Consider the following 20,942-nt stretch of genomic DNA (forward strand, 5'->3'; position numbering starts at 1 on the left):
GTGCCAGAGTTCCTTTCCGGTTTCATGTTCGTGGTTTCGATCTGACTTAACTCTGCTTGAAGAAGGTGTCCATGATGACAACTTTAAAATACCAGGAGTAGCCAGTGGCTAGTATTTCCTAGCTACTCTCACTTCGGGGAAAATGTGCGCCGCTTGCCAACGCGTCGAGTGTCGACCCCGGTTTCAACTAGCTTAGCGTGCTAACGCCAGCTAGTTAGCCAGCTAGCATGAACTGGAGCTGTCGCAGCTTTTGTTTACATCCAGTCCTGATGATGATGGGCCTGGAGAGGTGTGTTAGCTAATCCAGCTACCAGAGCTGTTTCAGGGGGCAAAGTGACATCCTACAGCCCGGCGACGTCCGTCACAACCGCTGCCAGACGAGGGGTAAGATCGAGCTGTGGATGCATGGTTGAAAGACAGTTGGAGGCTGTAGCGTGAAGTGCATGTGTCCTACATGACATTACATTACATTACAAGACAGGTTGTCCGACTTGACATGACTCATGGATGGATGTCAGAACGGGCCTACCTGTTCAAAACAGAGAATGACACAACAAACTATGCTTACAGCTCGATAACTAGGTTATTAAGTACTCGCTTTTAATTTTTTTTTAATCTTCTTTTTTCACGTACTACAATAGTCGCTTATAAATAATAATAAATCCAAAAATATTTTACAGAATATTGTATGAAAACAAACTTTCCAGTTGTTTCTGATGCACAAAGTCTTTCTATTGTGATTATATGACCATCTTAAACATTTTTATTTTCAATGAGCTGAAACAGAGAACAGTCTGAGTCTGTCTTTACTTTGTACCAGAAAAACTGGGTCTGAACGTTTTTAGATTGTGTTTTGAATTTTTTTTTGAAAAAGTGAATAATAATAATCATTATCATTGAATATACTATTAGTAGCGTTAGTAAAAATACTATTAATAATTTCTTTATAAAACAACAACAACACGGCCCAGAATAAGTCTCTAAAGAAGATATTAATAGTAGTAGTAGTAATACTACTGATACTGATTAATAGTAAGATTATGACCCACAATGCTTTTTTTATCATACAGTACTTTATGCTTCTCAGATGATTTATACATGTTTTGGTTGTGTTCCATGTAGAGTTCAAAACAAACTTCACAGTTGTGCTAATACTGTATGTGTGGCAGGGATGGAAGTATCCTCCCAGGACCCGTCTCTCATGGCCATGGACCTGTCTAAGAGCTACAAGCCGCTGACCTGTAACCACACTGAAGCCATGGACCTGGTGAAGAAGCCGGAGTGGTACCACCGGCGTCCGTCAAGCTGCAGCACAGACATCACCCCGTCATACAGGACTAGAGCCTCGTCTTCCTACAACTCTCTTGCCACACAAACGGGAGCGCCTGTCCTTTGTAGAGACATGGAGCAAGACCCTGAGGTTTTGGGTACCTACATGAATTCAACACGAGCTCCAGCCCTGGATCTGTACCATGACAGAGTGCATGGCAACCTGTGGCATTCAGGTTTCTATGGGCCTGATCAGAGCTGTGGCCCTGATCCTGAAAGCAGCTGTGGAGAGGAGAGTGACAGTGGCTCCGATGTCATTTTCCTTGTTTCATCGGCGAAGGAGCCGCTCTTATGCAGTCCATTCATTCAAGAGAGTGTGAGGCACATCGTGGAGCCTCTGTCTCCAAATGAATCGTCACTGGATGAAAGCAGAGGTTGTTATCACCTACCTCAGCCTATGAGCTCACCCAGTCCAGACTGCTCATACTCAGAGGACTCCTCAGACAGCTCAGTGGACATTCCTATACATCACACCAGGCCTGTAGTTCTTCTGTCGGAACTCAGTGCTGTGTACAACAACCGGGCTGAATCACCCGTAGATATTTCCAGTGATGAAAGCGACGTTATTGAAGTTTCAGCAAGCGATGATAAAAAGAAAAGCAGCAGCTTCAATTGTAAGAAAAATGTTCCCTGCAAGAAGCTGAGAGAAACTACTCCTCAGAGTCAGAGACAGGGTGAAAAAGCTGGACCCAGAGAAGTACGACGTAGCAGCAGGATTAGAAAATCCATCTCTGAAATGCCTCCGTTTACCTGCAGCGTGTCTCGAAACAGTCTGAGGAGACAAGTCAAGAACGATGCTGTGGGTATCTATAATGAAAGCTGTGATTCTGACAATGTGATGGAGTATGCGGTGCGGCTGTCGAGCTCAGAGGCGGACGAGTCGGCTTCCCAGCCCAATGCATCTGGAAGAGTGTGCACCAACTCAGAGGAGTCCGATGCAGACACTCAGACAAAGACTGGGTCACCAAGGAGGCACCAGCAGAGGAAAAACATGAATCAGAAAAGAAAGGGTCCACTTTCTGATGGCGAGGCTAAAACGTTGAGGAGAACCGTAAAAAGACAGAAAAAAAGTGTGAAACTTCCAAAGCCATCGTCCTGTCAGAAAGCATTGGCGAACAAAAGCAAAGTGAACAGACGAAAGAGGAAACGGAGACCTCAGCCTGGACCTTCTGCTCGGTTTCCTGTCACAGAGCCTGAAATCAAGCTTCGATATGCAAACATCAAAGGGGAGCGGAGGGACAAGAAGGTGGACGGCTTTTGCCCCTTCGTTCACATGGAGCAGAGGACGTGCACTGTCGTCAACTTCCAGGAGGAGGCGACGCTGTGGAGCAGCAGAGGCCGACGGCAGCTCACTTCTCCGCCCGGCTTCCTTCCCAGCACGTCCTGCTTCCAGCTGGGTCGGCTCGGTTCGGAGAGCAGGTGCCACGCCACGCTGCTGTGCTGCCTGTGCGGCCAGACGGCCAACGCCACGGGCCTCGGGGACCTCCACGGGCCGTACTACCCCGCCATCTCGCCCGGGAACCGCCGGAGCAGCAGGGCCGAGCAGAAAGACGGAGGAAGCGCCCGCGGGCTCGCTGACGGAGGATGTGACGGCCCAGACGGTTCTGACAACGGTTACCTCCAGAGCAACAGCCACTCCCTCCCAAAGGTGCCTCTTTGTTTGCATGAGTGCTGGATCCACGAGGACTGCGGCATCTGGTCCGCTGGCATCTTCCTGGTCAGAGGGAAGCTGTACGGCCTAGAAGAAGCCGCCCGGCTGGCACAAGAGACGGTGGGTTTATCAGCAGATAGATGTAGGTGGATTAAAGATGTGATGAGCACACAGCAGACTCCACCCTGATAGAAAACAAGACCTCACAGCTGTGTTTCTCTTATATGCTTGTCTTCCTCAGGTGTGTTCGAGCTGCCAACAGACAGGTGCAATAATGGGTTGTTTCCAGAAGGGCTGCTCCAGAAATTATCACTACAGATGTGCCATTTCTTCAGGTACAGTGTGGACGATGCAGCGTTCAAATGATTATTTGCTTGATAATTCTGGCTGTGAAAGTCATGTCTGACTTGATGGAGCTTTTGAGGGTGAGATCCTGAGTCACTATGTAGGAAGGCGGCTTGAAATGCTGTTTTCAGACTGTGACCTCAACGAAGGCTGACGCTCTCACTCACCCCAACATGATGAGTGTTTGTGACAAAAGCCTGAAGAAGAATCATTCTGTTTGTGTGTGTGTTTTCAGGATGCATCCTAAGTGAAGAGAACTTCTCAATGAGATGTCCAGAGCACAAGGTAAATAGGACAAAAGACTTTTAAGCAGCACCACCTCTGGGGGTCACTAGTGTAGCTTTAAAAGAAAAGACTATGAGCGCAACAAAATTATTGTTCAGAAAATTTAGATAAATACTGCTGGTAGTAACAGTGGAAACAGACATGAAATAGATTTCTTGACAAACAACAATAATAATGCTGATGATAGTCTATTAATAAAACATTTGAATAAAAGTACTAACAGTTTAAAAACCTGACAAAAATCTCATCACAAAGAACTTTAATGTTAGTGCATTTAAGTGAAATGTTTCTGCAGATGCAATCATTTACTGTAAGGATGAACCTATTTCATGTTGTACTGTATAAACAGCTTTGATGGAATCTGTTTGTATGTTTTTTTTTTCTGTGTGTAACAGAACAGACCATTCACAAGTGTAAGCAAGCTACACCAGAGATGACGTGAGAGACGCGCAGGGACGCTGGGGGTAGGTTTAATATTGGATGGGCAGTGGACGTAAAAGAAGCCTGTTTGATGTGAAGATCACAGATTTAATGCTGAAACAGACGCATCCTTGGAATCGAGGACGAAAACAGCTAAACATTAGGGCAATGTACACTAGAAATGAAAATTGATAGATATCCGTTGGCTTCATACTGAAGGTTAATTAAACAGGAGATTCAATATATGGCTGAGTGTTTTGGAGAGACTGTGTTCTATGAGAACCATAATGCTCAGTAAGAATTTATAAAGGAGGAGGCCTGTGAAAAGCACCTCCCACTGGTTAACTGCTGCTTGAGTTCTGCTGTATAGAGCATCTATGTTCAGCCATCTTGGTGTTTAAGTGGTTTTGTTTATTTGGTGTGTGAAACGTGCTGCTATCTGGCACATGACAAGAGCAGCAGATACAAAAGCTTCTCTTCCCCAAAGGGAGGAATATTAATAACCATTAAGAACCGGTAAATGAATACAGACCACAAACACTGAAGAACTCATTAACGATACTTGTCTCGTCTCCTCCAGAACGATCCTCAGATCTCCTCAGGGTTCGCCATCCGCTGCCAAACGACTTCACCTCTGCAGTTTTCCAACACTAATTATTGTGTGTGCCCGAGCAGAAGGCACACCTTCTGGTGAGGCTCACCGTGATGGACAGGTCCAACCTGGGGCCTCGTTAAGGTTTTTATAAGACGCGTATTGTGTTTAGTTCCATTTCTGCCCTTTTGTTGGTCTTTAATACAGACACTTGTAACAAATGGACTGAGCCAAGTGTGTGTGTGTGTGTGTGTGTGTGTGTGTGTGTGTGTGTGTGTGTGTGTGTGTGTGTGTGTGTGTGTGTGTGTGTGTGTGTGTGTGTGTGTGTGTGTGTGTGTGTGTGTAGGCGAGTGAGTGAGCGAGTGTATTTATTCTTCTAGAACAGCCACATCACAAATACAGTTTATTATTTAAACATAATTATATTAAACTATTAAAGAAGCTTTGGTAATATGTTCTATAGAGTGTAATATCTTTCTATACTGTAAGGCCACTGTTTTCTTTATACAGGTTTTATACTACTTTTCTATGACTGCTAGTGCTTCAGTCTTCATGTAACTGTTACATAATTTATTTTCATCAAGCTGCATGCACAACCCAGGTTTTCTATAATTAATTTGCAGCCGTTATTTATTTCTATTTATGGACTTGGTTTTTGCCTTTCTACTAAAATCATTTAATGGAATACAAAGCTGCACTAAGCACTATTTTATATAAAACTGTTGAACTTCTGTGTAAATCACAAAGTAAGACTAAAACTGGGACCACTAAGTGTAAATCCATGGGTTTAGAGGAGTCTTTGCACACGGGATGTCGAAAGTTGAAATGCAGAGTTCGACCGAGCACTTGATGCAAACATCAGCTTGTTCATGTCTGTCTCGTCAGAGGGAGGAGAAATTAACAGGGCTCTTCAAGCAAATCACAAAATCCCCTAAATAAGAATTGTCTAAATCAGTTGAGTGTTTTGATGATTGGTTATTATTGATGATTGTGTTATTAAAGTAGATTTTCCACAAGCATATTGAAGGAATATTTTCAATTCCAAATGACACAGTTTTTAACGCCATGTTTGCGTTCTCAGTTTCTTCCAAGGTGTTGATCTGTTTGTGAATTGCACATATCATATGATGTACAAAATCATCTGTTCAATCAGATTCCAGTTTTGACTTTCTAAGAAGCTTTGATTTTTGGCGCAGCCCTGTGGCCGTGGACCGTTTTCAAGAAAATCAAACTAGAATAAGCTGAAAAATGTGTTTTGTGATTTGAGTGAATTGGCCCTTTAATGTTTGCTGTCACTGCATGTTGCCTAGTGCAGCGTCCGTCTCTTTGATCTCCTGAGTTTGAGTTCATATGAAGTGTTTCTGGAATGAGGCGGCTGGTGATGAACTGGCAATAATTGTTTTAACCAAGTTGTGTTCACACTTTCTGTGTTTTATTGAGTAAAAATCAATAAACCTGCACCATCGTCTCTGAGTGTGGTTCTGCTCCGCTCCGTTGTGTTTGTGTACAATCGTTAATACTCCTACATGAGAACAGCGTGTGTCTGGGGGTTGGCACATGGCCAGCTACTGTATCTGAAGGAATGTGCTCTCACACTTTAAATCTCTCTTTCCAACCAAGTCAACATACTGGCTCTACCGGCGTGTGATCATACGTGTTTTCTAATATATTAATGCTATGCAGCTTTATTATTTTCAGGGAATTTATAGTTATGAGAGTGGTGTAGAGCTACTGTACTATACATTGCAGTAATCTGATCATAGAAATGATCCCCCCATTCATATCAGTTACAAAAAAATTCTTTACATAATAAGAAAAAGCAAGACCTGTTTTTCTTTGATGTATTTCCTTTTAAAGCGAAACTCTCTTCCTGAAGGTATCATCATCGTTGTGCTGATCAGATCAGAACCACCGCTGTTGCTATAGTCGTGTTACTGTAACTTTTAGATTTTCCAGCGTGATCTGAGCCACTGCTGTTGGTTAGGAGTTGATACCTCAGAGCTGAGCTGCGACTCAGTGACCTGTGGAAGATTGGGCTTCTTGTTGAACTGCGGCGCTTTGGCAGCTGGAGACTGTGTCAGCTCCATGGAAGCTCCAGAGAGCATCGACTGGCACAGTGTTGGGAGGAGGAAGGTCAGCGCCGATGATCCCGCTGGATAAAGATAGAAGCATTTTATTTAACCTTAGTGGCATCGACCTTTTTAATAGTGTCAGACAGGACGTGATGGAAATAGCAACAGACACATTCTCCCTCTACGCCGGTTCTACCTGCAGCTCGCTTACCTCGTGTTTCCTCTCATTGCTGGTGTGTTCTTTTCATTGTTCCAGGCCTGTCAGCGTGTCCCTCGTCTTCCTTCTGTGTCTCTTTACCTCCACCATCCTTCGCTCTGGCTGCAAGCTTATCTCTGTTTGCAGACAGAGATCACAATCCTCCCCAGTGTCCCCGAAGCACAGCACAGAAACGCTGCTGCTGATACTGATACAGCAGGAGTCAGACATGGAGGACAGAGACTTTTATCAGACTGGGAGTCAGGCCACGAGACAAGGTCATCAGTGAATTAAGGTGTTTGCAGTGTAGGAACCTCAGCTGATGGGAAAGTCACTAATAGCAGCTGTTCACAGTTCACGCTTGTAGAGTCTGATTGGATGAAAGTGTTGGACTAACCAGTCAATTAAGCAATCAACACGCCCCCGATGCAAACCAGACACTTCTCAGCACTGACATTTTAACATTACAGTGGTCGCCTCTGCCTTTTCAGCCATGAGTGAATTGAGTACAGTACAGTATGTCATAAATCAAATTCTGCGCTATATTCTGCATCCTGGAGATGTTAATATCGTTTGCTCAAACTCCTCTCATCACATCCCATCAAAGTACAACATGTCCTGTTTCAGCGATGCTTATTCCCATTTTTCATCAAAAGTGGAAGAATTAGTGGCACATCTGAACCACAACTCTCCACCTCACAGCACTTGATTACAGGCCAGACTGTCTTTGCCGGCGTTAAATATTTAAGCAGGATGTCAGAAGCACTGGGGGCAGTGAATGCAGCACTCTGCTGTAGTTGCTATGCTGAACCTGAGCCTGATGACGAACTCTCCAACTCAGCTGCACGTGGCCTTTGTGACCTTCAGGTCCGTTTTAGCCAAAGGCGCTTTGGAGGAACTTGTCGCTCTGTAAAGGTGCTTTGTGGTGTGTTTACATTACATTACATGGCATTTGTTTATTCTAATGTAATAGTAAATAACTAACGGCCCTGCTTCACCTGCATAAGAACATGGCTTTGTATGCTGACAATTAATTTTTACTACTGTATTATTGTGTCTTGGGTATGAATGAAGGAATCACATCCTGATTTGAGAAGTTTCAGCTTCAAATCTGCTGAAAGAGAAGCTGAGTTTTTCCACCTCAGTTGTTTTACACCTCAACATCTCAGAGGACAGCTGCGTTTCCATTTGCCTTTTTTCATTTTTAATGAACTGAGAGAAGGTTTAAGGCACGATGAGGCACAAAGCGATTTTCTGCAACACTTCATCCATTGTCTGAGCCTGTCACAGAAACCTTTATTTACAATATGATATACTTTGTGACAGGAATATGAAAAATCAGGCTGAAGTAATTTGCTAGACGACTCATTTTTATTTTGTGTATTTGTACAAAAACTTCATACAGTAACTCTAAATAAAAAAATCATATTTTCTAAATGGCATATTCAATGTAATAGCCTTTATCTTTGTATTATGCTAACTAACGCTAATAATAGCAATTACTTTCTTCCTAGTGCTAATGTGACATAATGTGTAGCTTACCACTAAGCTGTGCAAATGGGCTGTTGTTGTACTTATTACAACAAAATATCCCTTCACTGAAAAAACTGAAACTGCTTCTTTTTTGAGTTTATTTCAACAAATGATCACCACAGTTACAGTCATGCATTAATTACAAAAAAACAACAGACTTCTGAAGTTTTCTACATTCATCCATTGTGTGTCACATTTTTAGGGTTTATCATAAATTGTACAACAAAAACAGGAATAAACGCTTAGATGGGGGTTGAATTTGTAAAATTTGTGCGATTAAAGGTGTAAAGGTAATTAAATTATTTTCCTGTATGTTTCAGTCCAAATATTTCCATTGTTAGATAATGACTCACAAGACACTTACTATATGATCATTGAACTGTTCTCAGTAGTCTCATGACTGTAAATAATCACAAACAAAATAAATATTCATTTGAACGCATTCATCCCTTTACATACGCTAACAGAACATGTAACAGTAGGATCTGAGCAGTTTATTGGGAGCAGCTATGAGGTGCAGCTTCAGTTGCTTCTATTGCTGACTGCTACTCTACAGTATTTAGCCATCACAGGGAACATGAAAAGGACACAGGTCATCTACGTACATTACTTTTGATAGACAAAAACAAAATTATATATAACATTTGGGAAAAAAAATGCAAATACAGTCTGTAAAATCCAGAATAGGAGAGAATATTCAGGTTTCAGATCTCCACGTAATAAATCATAAATACATGCATCTGACATTAACCAAATAAAATTAAGAAATGCACTATACAGAAAACAACACTCACACACATCATGACTCGTGGGTGCTGTTATGCACGAACATCTGACGCTCCAAATGGTTTTACATCTTGCTTGTGTTGGTTTTGTTTGTTTGTTTGTTTGATGTTGCTCCCTCCAACAAGTCGGACACCCTGTGAGTGGACGTCTTCTCCCACCAGCTAAAGTATAAACCGCGAACAGGAGCCAACAGCGCGTGATTGTCTCAGCCTTCATTTCCTCAGAGCTCGTCTTCATCAGAAATGAGCAAATCCGCACCGAAGCTCCGGCGAATCGCAAACACTGACAGTTTCCTGGCGCCGCGCACGGCCGCGCGTCGCCACCCTCGCCCTCCTCCTCCACCCGGAGACACACACCCGGTGTGCGTGTGCGTGTGTGTGTGTGTGTGAGCAGGTAGCCTGTCGCTCGGCATCGGCAGCCTCTACACGCAGATCTCGATGGGCGTGGTGACCAGGAGGCGCCCCCGCTCGTTGTTCTCCCTGTTCACGCGCTCGTAGCTGCCGGTGGAGGACGGCGAGCTGTTGGTGGACATGGAGCTTGAGTAGTGCGTGTCCATCACCATGTTCCCCTTGGTCGCCATGCAAACGGGGGACAGACTCTGCTGCTTGAGTCGGTCCACCAGCACGTCCTCCTCAGACGAGGTCAGGCTGATGTCCAGAGGAGGAACGCCCGCGCCGCCGCCGTTCCCGTTCTCCGCGTCCAGCATCCAGCCGTGGTTGAAGTAGCCGAACACCTCCTTGACGGAGCAGCGCCGCTCCTGCTCGATGGACAGGAGCCTGCGGAACATCCGCAGGGCGTCGTCCGTGAAGCGGCGCCACTGCGACGGCACCGCGCCGCTCCGGCGCCGCTGCCAGCGCGCGAACTCCTCGTAGAAGGCGTCGCCGGGCATGGCCTTCTCCCAGGGGAAGTTCCCCGTCAGCATGCAGAAGAGGAGCACGCCAAACGCCCACACGTCCGTGCTGTGGTCCACGCAGAAGCCCTCGCGGCGGCACGGGTCGCACAGCTCGGGCGCCGTGTAGGGGATGGTCCCGCTCACGCGCTTGACCGGCGAGCCGGCGCGGCGCGTCATGCCGAAGTCCGACAGCTTGACCTTCCTGCACTCCTTGTCGAAGATGAGGATGTTCTCAGGCTTGATGTCCCGGTGCACCAGCTTCTTGCAGTGCAGGTAGTCCAGAGCGATGGCGACCTGGTGGACGCAGCGCTTGGCCACCGTCTCAGTGAGACCCACCTGGAGGGAGAGCGGAGACAGGGTCGACAGGGGGGGACAATGAGTGAATGAGACCTGGGGCCTGAGGAGCAAACAGCTGCATTTAAAGCCTAGGTCTCAGAATATACTCAGTAGCAACAGTAGTGTTACTACGCAACAAATAACAACAAAGCATGTTCATGTAAATGTTTCATCTGAGGCAGACAGAGATTTGCATCATTAAAATGCATCCAGTTCTGGTGCCTCTGCTTCAGCTCCCGCCGATTCTGCATCCCAGATATTCGTCTGGTGCGACGCATGAAAGGCACGGTTGCCACGAGTTACAACCCACTATACTGTACTGTACTGTATGTCCCCAACCAGTGTGTAAGCCACACTCTAAAAATAGGCGCCAGCATTTGAGGGATTAAGGTTTTCATTTTGAGGCTACAGCAAATAGCACCGATGAGGGTTTTCCTCCACTCACCTGTGGAGGGATGATGTCGAACAGGTCTCCCGCCACCGCGTACTCCTGGGCGAAGACGTAGTAGTCGTCTGTTTCGAAGGCGATGCCGTACATGTTGATGATGAACGGGCAGGGCGACAGGTAGAGGGAGACGCTGTACTCGCGCAGGAAGCTCTTGAGCTTCGTCGTCCTCTTCCTCAGGAACTTCAAGGCCATTTTGGTGCCTGAAAAGCGAGAACAGGCAGCGGTTACGTAACCTCCGGCCTCATTCCTCCGCTCCTTGTTCTCGGCCAGTCTATTAAGGAGTTGGGGGATTTATTCCGCAGCCTGTAATTGCATGCGGGAAAATGAATTAAAGTCATTTTGAACTTCATGAATAATTAAAGTTTTCAATGTCACAGAAGTACAGCCTGATGTTCTTTCCCCAGGAGATTTCAGCTGCACAGCAACTACTTCCAATCCTCTGCTGGACTCAGGCTCACAGAGGGAGCAGGATGCTGCTGATCTGCTTTCATGCTTGAGATTTAGCACCAAATTGATGTTTACAGCTGGAAACGCGTCCTCATAGAGAGCGGGTAATGGGATCAGAAATCCCAAGACAAAGCCGACGTTCTGCCGTGCTGTCCAGAGCCGGAGGCAGAAAGGAACGATGCGTGTGGCGAGCGGTTGCCAGGACAGACTCCGCCTCTGCCTCCGCCTCCGCCTGCGCCCGGCAGCCGTCGCGTCAGCGGAGGCCACGGTGACACTTCTCCAATAGCACCGGCTCAGCGCTGCACAGCGCTTTGTGCCACTGCTTTACAGAGGGTGAGGTCAACGGGAGGCTTTGGGTTTGCTTTGTAGTCCACACACACACACACACACACACACACACACACACACACACACACACGCACACGCGCGCGCACACACACACGCATGCACGCACGCACGCACACACACACACACACACACACGCACACACACACACACAATCACAACTAAGAATTGTTGAATAAACCAATACAGGAAAAAGAAGTTCATTTACGTTCCTCCACTGCTGAGGACTGTGCTTCTTGTACATTTGGACGCAGTTATGATTCACGGTTTAGAAATGATTTCACCTTCGGCCCATTTGCTTCACTTGACATTTCCGCTGAGCACCATTAGACGTCGGAGGGCAGACAATTAAAAGCTGCGCGGCGCCTGTGACACGACGGCGGATAACGAAGCCGCAGGCACACGTGTGCTGCCACACGTCCTGCAGCTGCACATGGCTGGGGCTGGGAAAGGTCAAAGGTCACCTCAGGGCAGACTGAGCAAACGGGGACTGCGGCACATGGTTCATTTTTAGGCCTGTGATTGGAAGTAAATCTAGGTTGTCTGGGCTTCTGATAGCGGATGCTGGTGGATAACATGCTCTGAACATCGAAACTGTGCAACCCAGCTGATTTCAGTGCAATATAATGATCAGTAATCTGCCATTTAATGTGCTGTGTTGATGACCTTTGCCATTACCTCTGATTTTGTGGACGACCAGATCCACTTTCCCGTACGTGCCTTTGCCCAGCTCGCGGACGACCTCATAGTATTTATGGATGTCCAGCTTCTCCAGGTTCTGGGCGGCGATCAGCTGTAGCTCCTCCAGGATGTCGATGGAGGCGTGGGAGCCGTGAGGCGAGGAGTTCATGCTTCTGGAGGTTCGATCCGGGCCCAAGGGCTGGGTCTGGAGACGGTTCCTGTGGACCTGAGCGACAGGAAGGAAAGGTTCACTCGGAGGAACGCATTCAGCCGCTGTAAACAGAGCTCACCTATTGTATTGTACGTACACAAACACAGAGAGACTCCACCACAAACAAAAATGCTTTGAGTCGGAGCCAAAGGAAAGTTGTGTACTCTTTGATACACGTATTCGATTCTGGGAAAATACTTTCTGTTCTCATCAACAAAATGAATGAACTATAATAAACTGTCCAACCACTGGAGGCCTCTGGGAAATAAAAGTGGAATGAAATGATCCATAATGTGTAAAACAGATGCTGATAAGCAAGTGGACTGTCATCTCTGACTGGGTTGACCAAGGTTCACTCACACACAACAAGCAGGAGGTTCCACTGTGGAAACGGGATGACGAGTGAGGACGTGCTGCTATTTGTAGATGAATGCCCTTCTTGCATTAATGAATGTTTGCTCTTCCGTTCTCAGCAGACCTGTCAGACCATTCTCCTCCGTCTGCTACCAGACGGAGTGGAGCCGCCTCCTCCTCCGTCGCCCTCGGCGACCGGGGCCTCCGAGCGACTGCTGGGACTTCGCGGTTCTGATGGCGATCACACCGGCTCTCATTAACGGGACGGGGAGGTGTTGAAGGAGACAGGATGTTCACCGCATCCTGTCTGTGGCTGCCTGGGAGACGGCGCCCGTCTGCTAGCGAGGGGCAGCGTGCGCACCAGATCCAGTCAATGGGAAAACACGCAATACGAATGTAGTTTAATTTGGCTGCTTTTCATTAAATCAATATCACTTATAGCTGCTTTAACCGAACCTGTACATCACCTCATAATTATGCTTACTTTTCCCAAAGAACAATTTAAACCACCAACAGAAAACTCTTTCAAACATTCAGATATTTGTCTTTTAATAAACAACGTCCTCATTGAGCTGTTTGAAACCCGCCTCGAGACGCCATGTGATGGACAAGGCCCAAAACTGACCGACTGGAAACCGGCCACAGTTTGTTCAACTATAAACAGAAACAACAGTTGATCTTTTGTTGTATTTCTGAAAATGACTTCAGCGCTGCTCTGAAATCTTAAAGATTTCAACTCAAAGGACTAATGTTAAAAAAAAAAAAAAAAAAAAAACGAGGCGAGACACAAACAGTACTGTACTGTACGTGCCGAGCATGAGAGTACGAGAGCGGACGGAAAGCGATGAGTAATCTGAACCCGAAGGAGCCAAGTGGCTGTCGATCACCGGTCCACTCAGGCTCCCTCTGACAAGGTCGATAAAATACTCGGCAGATGAGGCAGCTTGCGCGTCTGGAGCTGCAGACCCACACGAAACTACCTGCTAATGGATAAACAGACGGCGTCGCTTCACCCCTAAATCAAATGGGAGCTGTTCTTTGAAGAAGCGGCTGCAGGTACTTTCTGTGTGACCACAGCCTCTGCTCCAGATGTTACCAGATGTTGGGATCACAGACGGAAATGGAGCCGCGTTTGCTAGCAGTCAGAGGCTGAACAGACACCTGGTTCCTCCACCTTCTTCCACTGCATCCTCTCGTTTTACAGTAACTTTCACGATTTTTATCCCTGAATCAGAAAAAGATGAATCCATCTCTGATGTCTATCGACCACAAATATCCATCAAGTGCTGCTGATGACGCCAGAATGAGCCCAGCTCAGTTAAAGCATCAGCAGAGGCCTGACATTTTCACTACCACGTGTTCGTTAACATGACGAGCTGAGCAATGAAAAACCGTGAGCTCAGGTCAGGTCTGGGTAAAAAGCTCAGCATCTCATTAATCAAAGAAAAGCTTAATCAATACACCGATGCATGTTCAGTTACGCCGGAGGCCTCCAGAAAGAGCAGACTGGCCTGGTAATGTTCATCAGTCTGTGGAGACAGACAACTATAACACATTCTCAAATCTGTTTGACGGGTGTTTAACTCGCCGGCTGCTTCTGTGCAGCTTATTATTAGAAACCAAGTTGGTGGATCAAAAAGACCAACTCGGCTCCTATTCTGGAAAGTGATGCTCTTACACAACAAGAAACCTGAAGAATCACGGGGTCAAGCTGCCCCAAGCGAATAAAAGTCTCTGTGGAGAACGCGCTCTGAACCGGACTCTGTGCTGACTTGGCTCCATCCACTGTGACTCGTACAGTATGTCTCCAGAGCAGGAGCCGTGAGCCACCATGTGGGAAACGCTGCTGCCCACTGAGACAGAACCGGCCCAGTGGGTTTAGCTCAGTCCTCTGTGCTTCTGACTGCTGCAGCCTTCACACTCCCACTGTGTGTGTGTGTGTGCGTGTGTGTGTGTGTGTGTGTGTGTGTGCGTGCATGTGTGTATGTGCGTGTGTGTGTGTGTGTGTGTATGTGCGTGTGTGCGTGTGCGTGCGTGCGTGCGTGCATGTGTGTGTGCGTGCGTGCATGTGTGCGTGCGTGCACGTGTGTGTGTGCGTGCGTGCGTGTGTGTGAAGGCTCGGTTCAGGTCGGCTCATCAAAGCTGCCGTGCGTGAAACGCTCGGCCTCCAGCGTCTGCTGACACTGGGGCTTTGTGTCTCGGCAGCCCACCGCCGGCCGCTTTGAACCCGGCGCTGCAGCAGCGGCTCTGACGCTTCGTCTGCTTTAATCTCTGCCTCTGCTTTTTCCTTTTCCCACTTTTCTGCCGTCGTCTGCTCAGAGCCTGTTGTCCTCACAACCACGAGCACGTCTTAATTTCTCACTACAAACAGCTGCAGGCTGCAACAAACAACTGCTCCCGTTATGAGCCAACACACAAACACACAGATGACGTCTCCACTGCTCGTTAACACATCTTCAAGCATTTGTTTCTGGTTTGACCTGAGAGGCTGCTTTCACATTGTCTTGCAGAACAGCAATAGTAAATACTGTCCAACGTTTCATCTTGGGCTAACACAACAGAACATCCAACAATGGGGAATGTTCAGCAGATCATTAAAGCATGTCTTTGTTGACTGATATCCTAAATGCTGAAATATACAATTTCCAATAAATAAAATCTGACTACTGACCATGTATCAAAATGTCAGATGACAGTTATTCTCGTCTTCCAGCTTCATAAATGATGCCTTTTGCTTGTTTTGTCGAATCTGAAAAACCCACAGACGTTCATGTCCACCAACAAACCCTCTCATTGAAAAAGTTGCTTTTACGAGAGCCATGAAAACCAGTTGATTAAATAGCTGGCGGATGTGCAACCACTAAGAACATGATGTGAGCAGAGTGGTGCAGACGATCCAGAGGCTTTGTTCGTGCCAAGACGATAAGAGACGTTCTACAGGATAATGTATGTATCAGCACTTGGCTCCTTTGCAAAGCTGAGATGATATCAGTGTTCACACTCATGCTTTACGTCCAACATAACGTGTGTCAGGTTGAGCTCGTGTGCACCTGACCCTGTTACCAGGGAGAAATAAGCTGTGAGCTGGGCAGAAACCTGATTCTGTGGTCACTGCTTGCACAAACGCCAATGACAACAATAGAGGTTCAGTGATTACAGATGTGCTGCTGGGACACAATAGCTTCGCAGCAGCTCCATTGTTCTGCTCTGTCAGTGGTTTGTCACGTGGTGCATCTGGAACTTTTTTTTTATTACGGATAATGTTTCAAGATATGTTTATAAATAAAAGAAAGCAGCAGCTGAAATCGAGGAGAACACACAATGCAGCGTTACGGTCCAGACACAAAGAGGCAGAGGACAGAATGAGACACCACTCTAGAACTGACACCTGAGCTGCACGTGTGAGGAGGAACATCTGGAGACACATGTTTGTTTGTACTGTAGCTTTTTGGTTTGGACCCGCTGCGAGATTAAAAAGCAAAAAGACGCCGGATCTTATCTCACCTTTCGGGACGCGCTGCGAGCAGTATCCGCGGCTGTCAGTCCATCATCGAGGAACCGCTGTGTCCTTCTTCTTCTTTTACTCTCAGCAGCGTGGACCTGAGTCTGGAGATGAAACCTCAGCAGGGACACCCGCTGTCTCTGACACTGTCTGTCCGCTGTTCGCTGGCCGTCAAGCCGCTCTCTATTGTCTCTCCTCACTCCGCCGGTGAACCCGCCCATCACCGCCACGGTCCAATCAGAGCGCAGAGCAGCCGTGCGCTCCGCTGCCTCTGTGATGCATTCACGTGGTGTAGGAATACTTACTTGCTTCTCAAGAATCTATCAAATAGTAGAAAGCCTGGACAACACATGCGTTGTTGTGAGGCATGCTGAAGCATGGCATTAGCACACGTGCCCAGAATTTATTTCTGAAATATTAGACAACTTTGTAACAGTAAAATCAGGCAATTGAAGGCCAAAGCCGGCTGTTTTTTTAATTAATTCATTTGTTTGCCGTGTTGAAGGACACATACTTGTCTTTTATGATTTATGTAAATTATCTTGGAGTCCAGACAATTTAAGTTGTATAAGGGAACACAATCATCCTTAAACCATCGTTTTGTAACATTTCTTACAGTAACCATGATTTACAGGGCTGCAGTGAAGAAGCATATTCTTCGTTGCATTCACGTATCCGTGAATGCAACGTGAATACAGCACATGCAGAGTGTTTTTAGAGAGCTACCAATTAGAGCAGTCTTTTACTAAATGTGTAATTACAACAGGAGGTGTGACTGACATCGCATTTATCAGTGTCTGAAAACAGCCCTTTAATTTGCATTACTTTGTGTGTCAAGAGATGCCATGAGTTAAAAAATTGCTTTACCTGTACAGTACAGTAAGTGACACATAATTAAAAACAAAAAACGTCCAAACTAATAAAAACCGTTTTGTGCTGTGTAAAGTTATAATCAGCAAAAACAGCACTTATTGTATGAAGAGGTAATCATTAAAAATAATAAAAAAAACCTACCAGACCTGGATGAGCTGTGATGGGCGGAGCCTAAGGTGGAAAAGTGTGATGACAGATCTTAGATCGACAAGGTGAATGTATTGTTGTGGAAAAAAGTGAGACTAAAAATGTGTTAACAGGAGCACTACCATTCGTCTAACATACTTAGTTTGTGTCTACATGGAGCCTAGAGGCAGATGAATGTGCCAGATCGTCTAAAAGGGGCATTTCGTATAATAAGGGAACTTTAAGTAAAAGAAGCCCGTAAACATCTGTTGAAGACATGAAAACTTAAGCTCTGTGTGGAGAATTTCTTCCAATCCATCTATAAAACAAATGTCATATTAAGACTGTGTTATAAATGGATGTCTTGGTTCCCATGTGCTCTGTTCATTGGCTGCTGTTTCTTTAGACATCGGTCGTGGGAGGAAACACGCATTCATTTGCATTTTTATTTAACGCATCTTGATATTCTCAGATTTTTTTTTAGAAATACATCAGTACGCACGCACGCACACACACACACACACACACACACACACACACACACACACACACACACACACACACACACACACACACACACACACACACGGCCATGACCTTTCCTTCACTAACATTTAAATGAAGCCAGATGCAGAAAATATTGTATAGCCAAGTAACCAGGTAAAACCTAAACTAATTACCGGTACACACCAAATGTAGATCAAAATGTATGAGAACATAGTTAAAAGGGTTGAAGGTTAGGATCATATCTGTGTGTAGTTTAAAGACCCAGACCAAAGCAGTAGACATCAAAAGATCAACGTGCTTTGAAGCCCAATAAAGAACAGACTATGACACCGTGGGCCTGTGGTGATGTGATTATTCTGTGCCGGTTCTCACCTGCTCGCCGAGAAACACAAAGTCAGAGGATCACTGAGTCACTGGATGTGTCACCACCAGAGACTGCGTTTCTGCAGATGAAGGAATGAAAGGTGGGAGAACGGCAGAGAAACTGATTTAGGTCGGATTTTCCTGATGTGAAATGTTCTGTTAACAGCTCGTGAATTTAGCACCTCACAGTTTAATGTTTGCATTTCAGGTAGAAAAAATGCTTTTCTAGCCATTTTTTTACAGTCACTGATTGTTACTGAATAAAATGAACTAAAATTCTTGAATCCGGTCCCTCATTAACCCAGAGAAACCCAGACTAGGAAAGAATGGAAAAGTGTCTGTGGCATCTGTTGTTTTTCTGAAGCAGAGAGACCAGAAAAGGTCCCACAGTCCTAGAGGGATTTTTACACTGCTTTATGTCGTCAGACCAGGAAATGATGTCAGGATGTCAAGATGATGGTTCAAATGTCACATTTCCCTCGGTCCTTTGAGCAAAATGAATGAATATAATCACTTGGTATTTTCTTTCATGTAACAACTTAGACGAAGAGAATGAAAATAATCAGTTCCTCTGTGCTGAATGCACCTGTGGAGGTTTTCTTCCTGGACGTCTGACATGTTATAGGTCAAGGTGTAGGGTTCACGTCTGCCCTCCAGCGAACCTTGTTTACCACATACAATGAACAAATAAAAAAATAAACACAAACCACCCAACAGCTGGGAATCCTTCAATCAAGGTTATGCCAGTAATCTCCCAGAATCCCCTCCGGGCTGACGTCCAGTGTTTCTGATCCTGCCAGGAGTCAGACTTGGGGGATCCAGCCGCTGTTAGAGCCTCTGTCCCGACAAGCGGAGTTAATGTTCTCACTGGAGCTCCGTGACCTCCTCTGTGGGCGACCATCGGGCCGAAGCAGAGGAAAAGATCGGGGGCAAGATTGCTGTTATGTAATTAGGGTAAAATGTTGCATTTGTATGGTGAAGGCAGACCTGTTCATCCTGTATTAATAAGCATTTTAATATTAAGTTTTTAAATAATTTTCAGACTGGTGTGATACATCAATATAATTTGCTGCAGGACACAAACAAACAGGAATATTCACAAGAAGTATTATTTGTTATCACAGTGTTTTTAGGTTACAGTAGATGTTATGAATTTATTTATAGCCAAAGCATCCAACACTGTTTCCCATCTGTCAAACTGTTCTAGTTTGATAATAACAGTGTAATAAGCCTTTCCTCAGTCCAGTCCTGCCGCATCCACTCGTCCCTCTGTTGCTGCCGCCCGTGACATGAAAGCAGGTGAAGGGTGTCTGGATGTGCCACAGTGAACATCTGCGCCGTCTAAGCGTGCGGCCGCCCCCACACAGGCCACAGTGCAGCGCTCCACGTGTAGCAGCCTGCAAACGGCCTGGACACGTGCACAGAAGGAGAACAGATCGCTCCCCGGCGCTGCTCGCCTGCTCCGTGCCGGGTGGGTTTATTTGCTTTGCAGCAGCGCTGTGGAGACGTTATTTATGTGCTCTCCTTCGTCGGCGTTGGAACACGCCGTCCCGCTGGTTGGAGCCGGAGGGTTACAATTACCGCGAGGTCCTCACAGTAATGTTCATCATCAGATATTCCAGCTGCTTCACGTGCTGCAAACGGAGGGTTAACAGTGCAGGAGGCGGCAGATTACCCACAATTCTCTGGCTGGAAACACTAAATCAAAGCAGTCGTGTATTAAGCTTGTAGCAGCAGAAATAATAGAGGGATTGATTGATGTAACTCTGATATCTGGCTGACAAACATATCAGATCTGTGTGGGATGCTGATGGGACAGTGATACCAGACGGGGACAGATGTTGTCTTTATGTTTTCAGCACAGCATTTTCTGCTGAGCGGCCAAAAACATCATTTGAGGAACCGAAGCAGCTGCAGCTTTACTGCACGTGGCTGAAAGCGACGGCGCAGCATGAACCTGTCCTTCTGTCACAGTCTAACTCACTTCTCTGCCTTTGTGTGGCAGAGCTGGTGGCAGTGGAACGCATGTTTATCTTCCTCCTTAAAACACAGCATCAGCGCTTTGCTCACCTGTGCGGAGCGTGTTGCTGAGGACGTTCACAGCGGTGACGGCAGCCACCGGTTCATCAGCACCAGAGAGGAGACGAGGAGGAAGGACTAACTCACAGGGAATCCCACTAAAGTCCTGTAACTTGACATCAGCACTGGTTCAGTAAAGTCACACCATACGATGCTGGTGGAGGATGATGAAGGTGGAGGAAGATGTTCCACATGCTGACAGGTTTCCATCTCTCGCTTGGTAATAAAATAACCAGATGACCTGGCACCAACTATTAGCTTCATGAGTTTACAGCTGTTGAAGCCTGAAACTCGTGGTTCAGTAAACACCAGCTCACAGTCAGAGAGACAACATTGCTTCGACCTTGACATTTAGTTAAGTTGGATTCATTGGACAAAACATACTCATGATTAGTCTCACTGTAGGAATAACTGGCTTTTCATTAGTATTATTATTTGTACTGTATTTACTGAATTACTGTATGTCTTTCTGAAGTCTTGTACAATCCCCCAAAAATCAGTCATAATGCTCTTTTATTTGCTGAGTCAGGTCTTTTGAAGTCATTTTATCTTCTGTCCTGCATCCGCTC

At 46.0% G+C, this 20,942-nt stretch overlaps 2 protein-coding genes across 5 annotated transcripts; one reads left to right on the top strand and one right to left on the bottom strand.

Annotated features, from left to right (window-relative positions):
* Positions 1 to 2: 2 nt before the first annotated feature.
* Positions 3 to 6,095, top strand: LOC114860428 (uncharacterized). Of its 4 annotated transcripts, none has more exons than XR_008695322.1 (7): positions 4 to 384; positions 1,170 to 3,100; positions 3,222 to 3,315; positions 3,561 to 3,610; positions 4,006 to 4,074; positions 4,611 to 4,920; positions 4,969 to 6,095. XR_008695322.1 is itself a non-coding variant. In XM_055510747.1 (6 exons), the coding sequence occupies exons 2-5, from the start codon at positions 1,172 to 1,174 to the stop codon at positions 4,045 to 4,047; spliced, it is 2,115 nt and encodes a 704-aa protein (XP_055366722.1). In that variant the 5' UTR covers positions 3 to 384; positions 1,123 to 1,171; the 3' UTR covers positions 4,048 to 4,074; positions 4,611 to 6,095. The 4 variants fall into 4 exon arrangements, 2 of the variants coding, with proteins under 2 accessions (XP_055366722.1, XP_029014848.1); XR_008695323.1 differs by having other exon boundaries at positions 4,611 to 4,916; XM_055510747.1 differs by having other exon boundaries at positions 3 to 384; positions 1,123 to 3,100; positions 4,611 to 6,095.
* A 2,409-nt stretch (positions 6,096 to 8,504) lies between these two features.
* Positions 8,505 to 16,661, bottom strand: LOC114860956 (serine/threonine-protein kinase SBK1-like). The gene is made up of 4 exons (XM_029159875.3): positions 16,428 to 16,661; positions 12,356 to 12,584; positions 10,883 to 11,085; positions 8,505 to 10,437 (listed from the first exon to the last, which is right to left on the bottom strand). The coding sequence occupies exons 1-4, from the start codon at positions 16,644 to 16,646 to the stop codon at positions 9,631 to 9,633; spliced, it is 1,458 nt and encodes a 485-aa protein (XP_029015708.2). The 5' UTR covers positions 16,647 to 16,661; the 3' UTR covers positions 8,505 to 9,630.
* Between the last annotated feature and the right edge of the window lie 4,281 nt (positions 16,662 to 20,942).

Source organism: Betta splendens, chromosome 8, assembly GCF_900634795.4.
Source record: "Betta splendens chromosome 8, fBetSpl5.4, whole genome shotgun sequence".
Lineage (NCBI taxonomy): Eukaryota > Metazoa > Chordata > Actinopteri > Anabantiformes > Osphronemidae > Betta > Betta splendens.

Coding starts and splice junctions, on each gene's coding strand:
- LOC114860428 (XM_055510747.1), top strand. CDS start 1,172: ATGGAAGTATCCTCCCAGGACCCGTCTCTCATGGCCATGGACCTGTCT. Junction 3,101..3,221: donor CCCGGCTGGCACAAGAGACG/GTGGGTTTATCA, acceptor TGTCTTCCTCAG/GTGTGTTCGAGCTGCCAACA. Junction 3,611..4,005: donor TGAGATGTCCAGAGCACAAG/GTAAATAGGACA, acceptor TGTGTGTAACAG/AACAGACCATTCACAAGTGT.
- LOC114860956 (XM_029159875.3), bottom strand. CDS start 16,646: ATGGGCGGGTTCACCGGCGGAGTGAGGAGAGACAATAGAGAGCGGCTT. Junction 12,585..16,427: donor CTCGCAGCGCGTCCCGAAAG/GTGAGATAAGAT, acceptor CCTGTCGCTCAG/GTCCACAGGAACCGTCTCCA. Junction 10,438..10,882: donor TCGACATCATCCCTCCACAG/GTGAGTGGAGGA, acceptor CTCTCCCTCCAG/GTGGGTCTCACTGAGACGGT.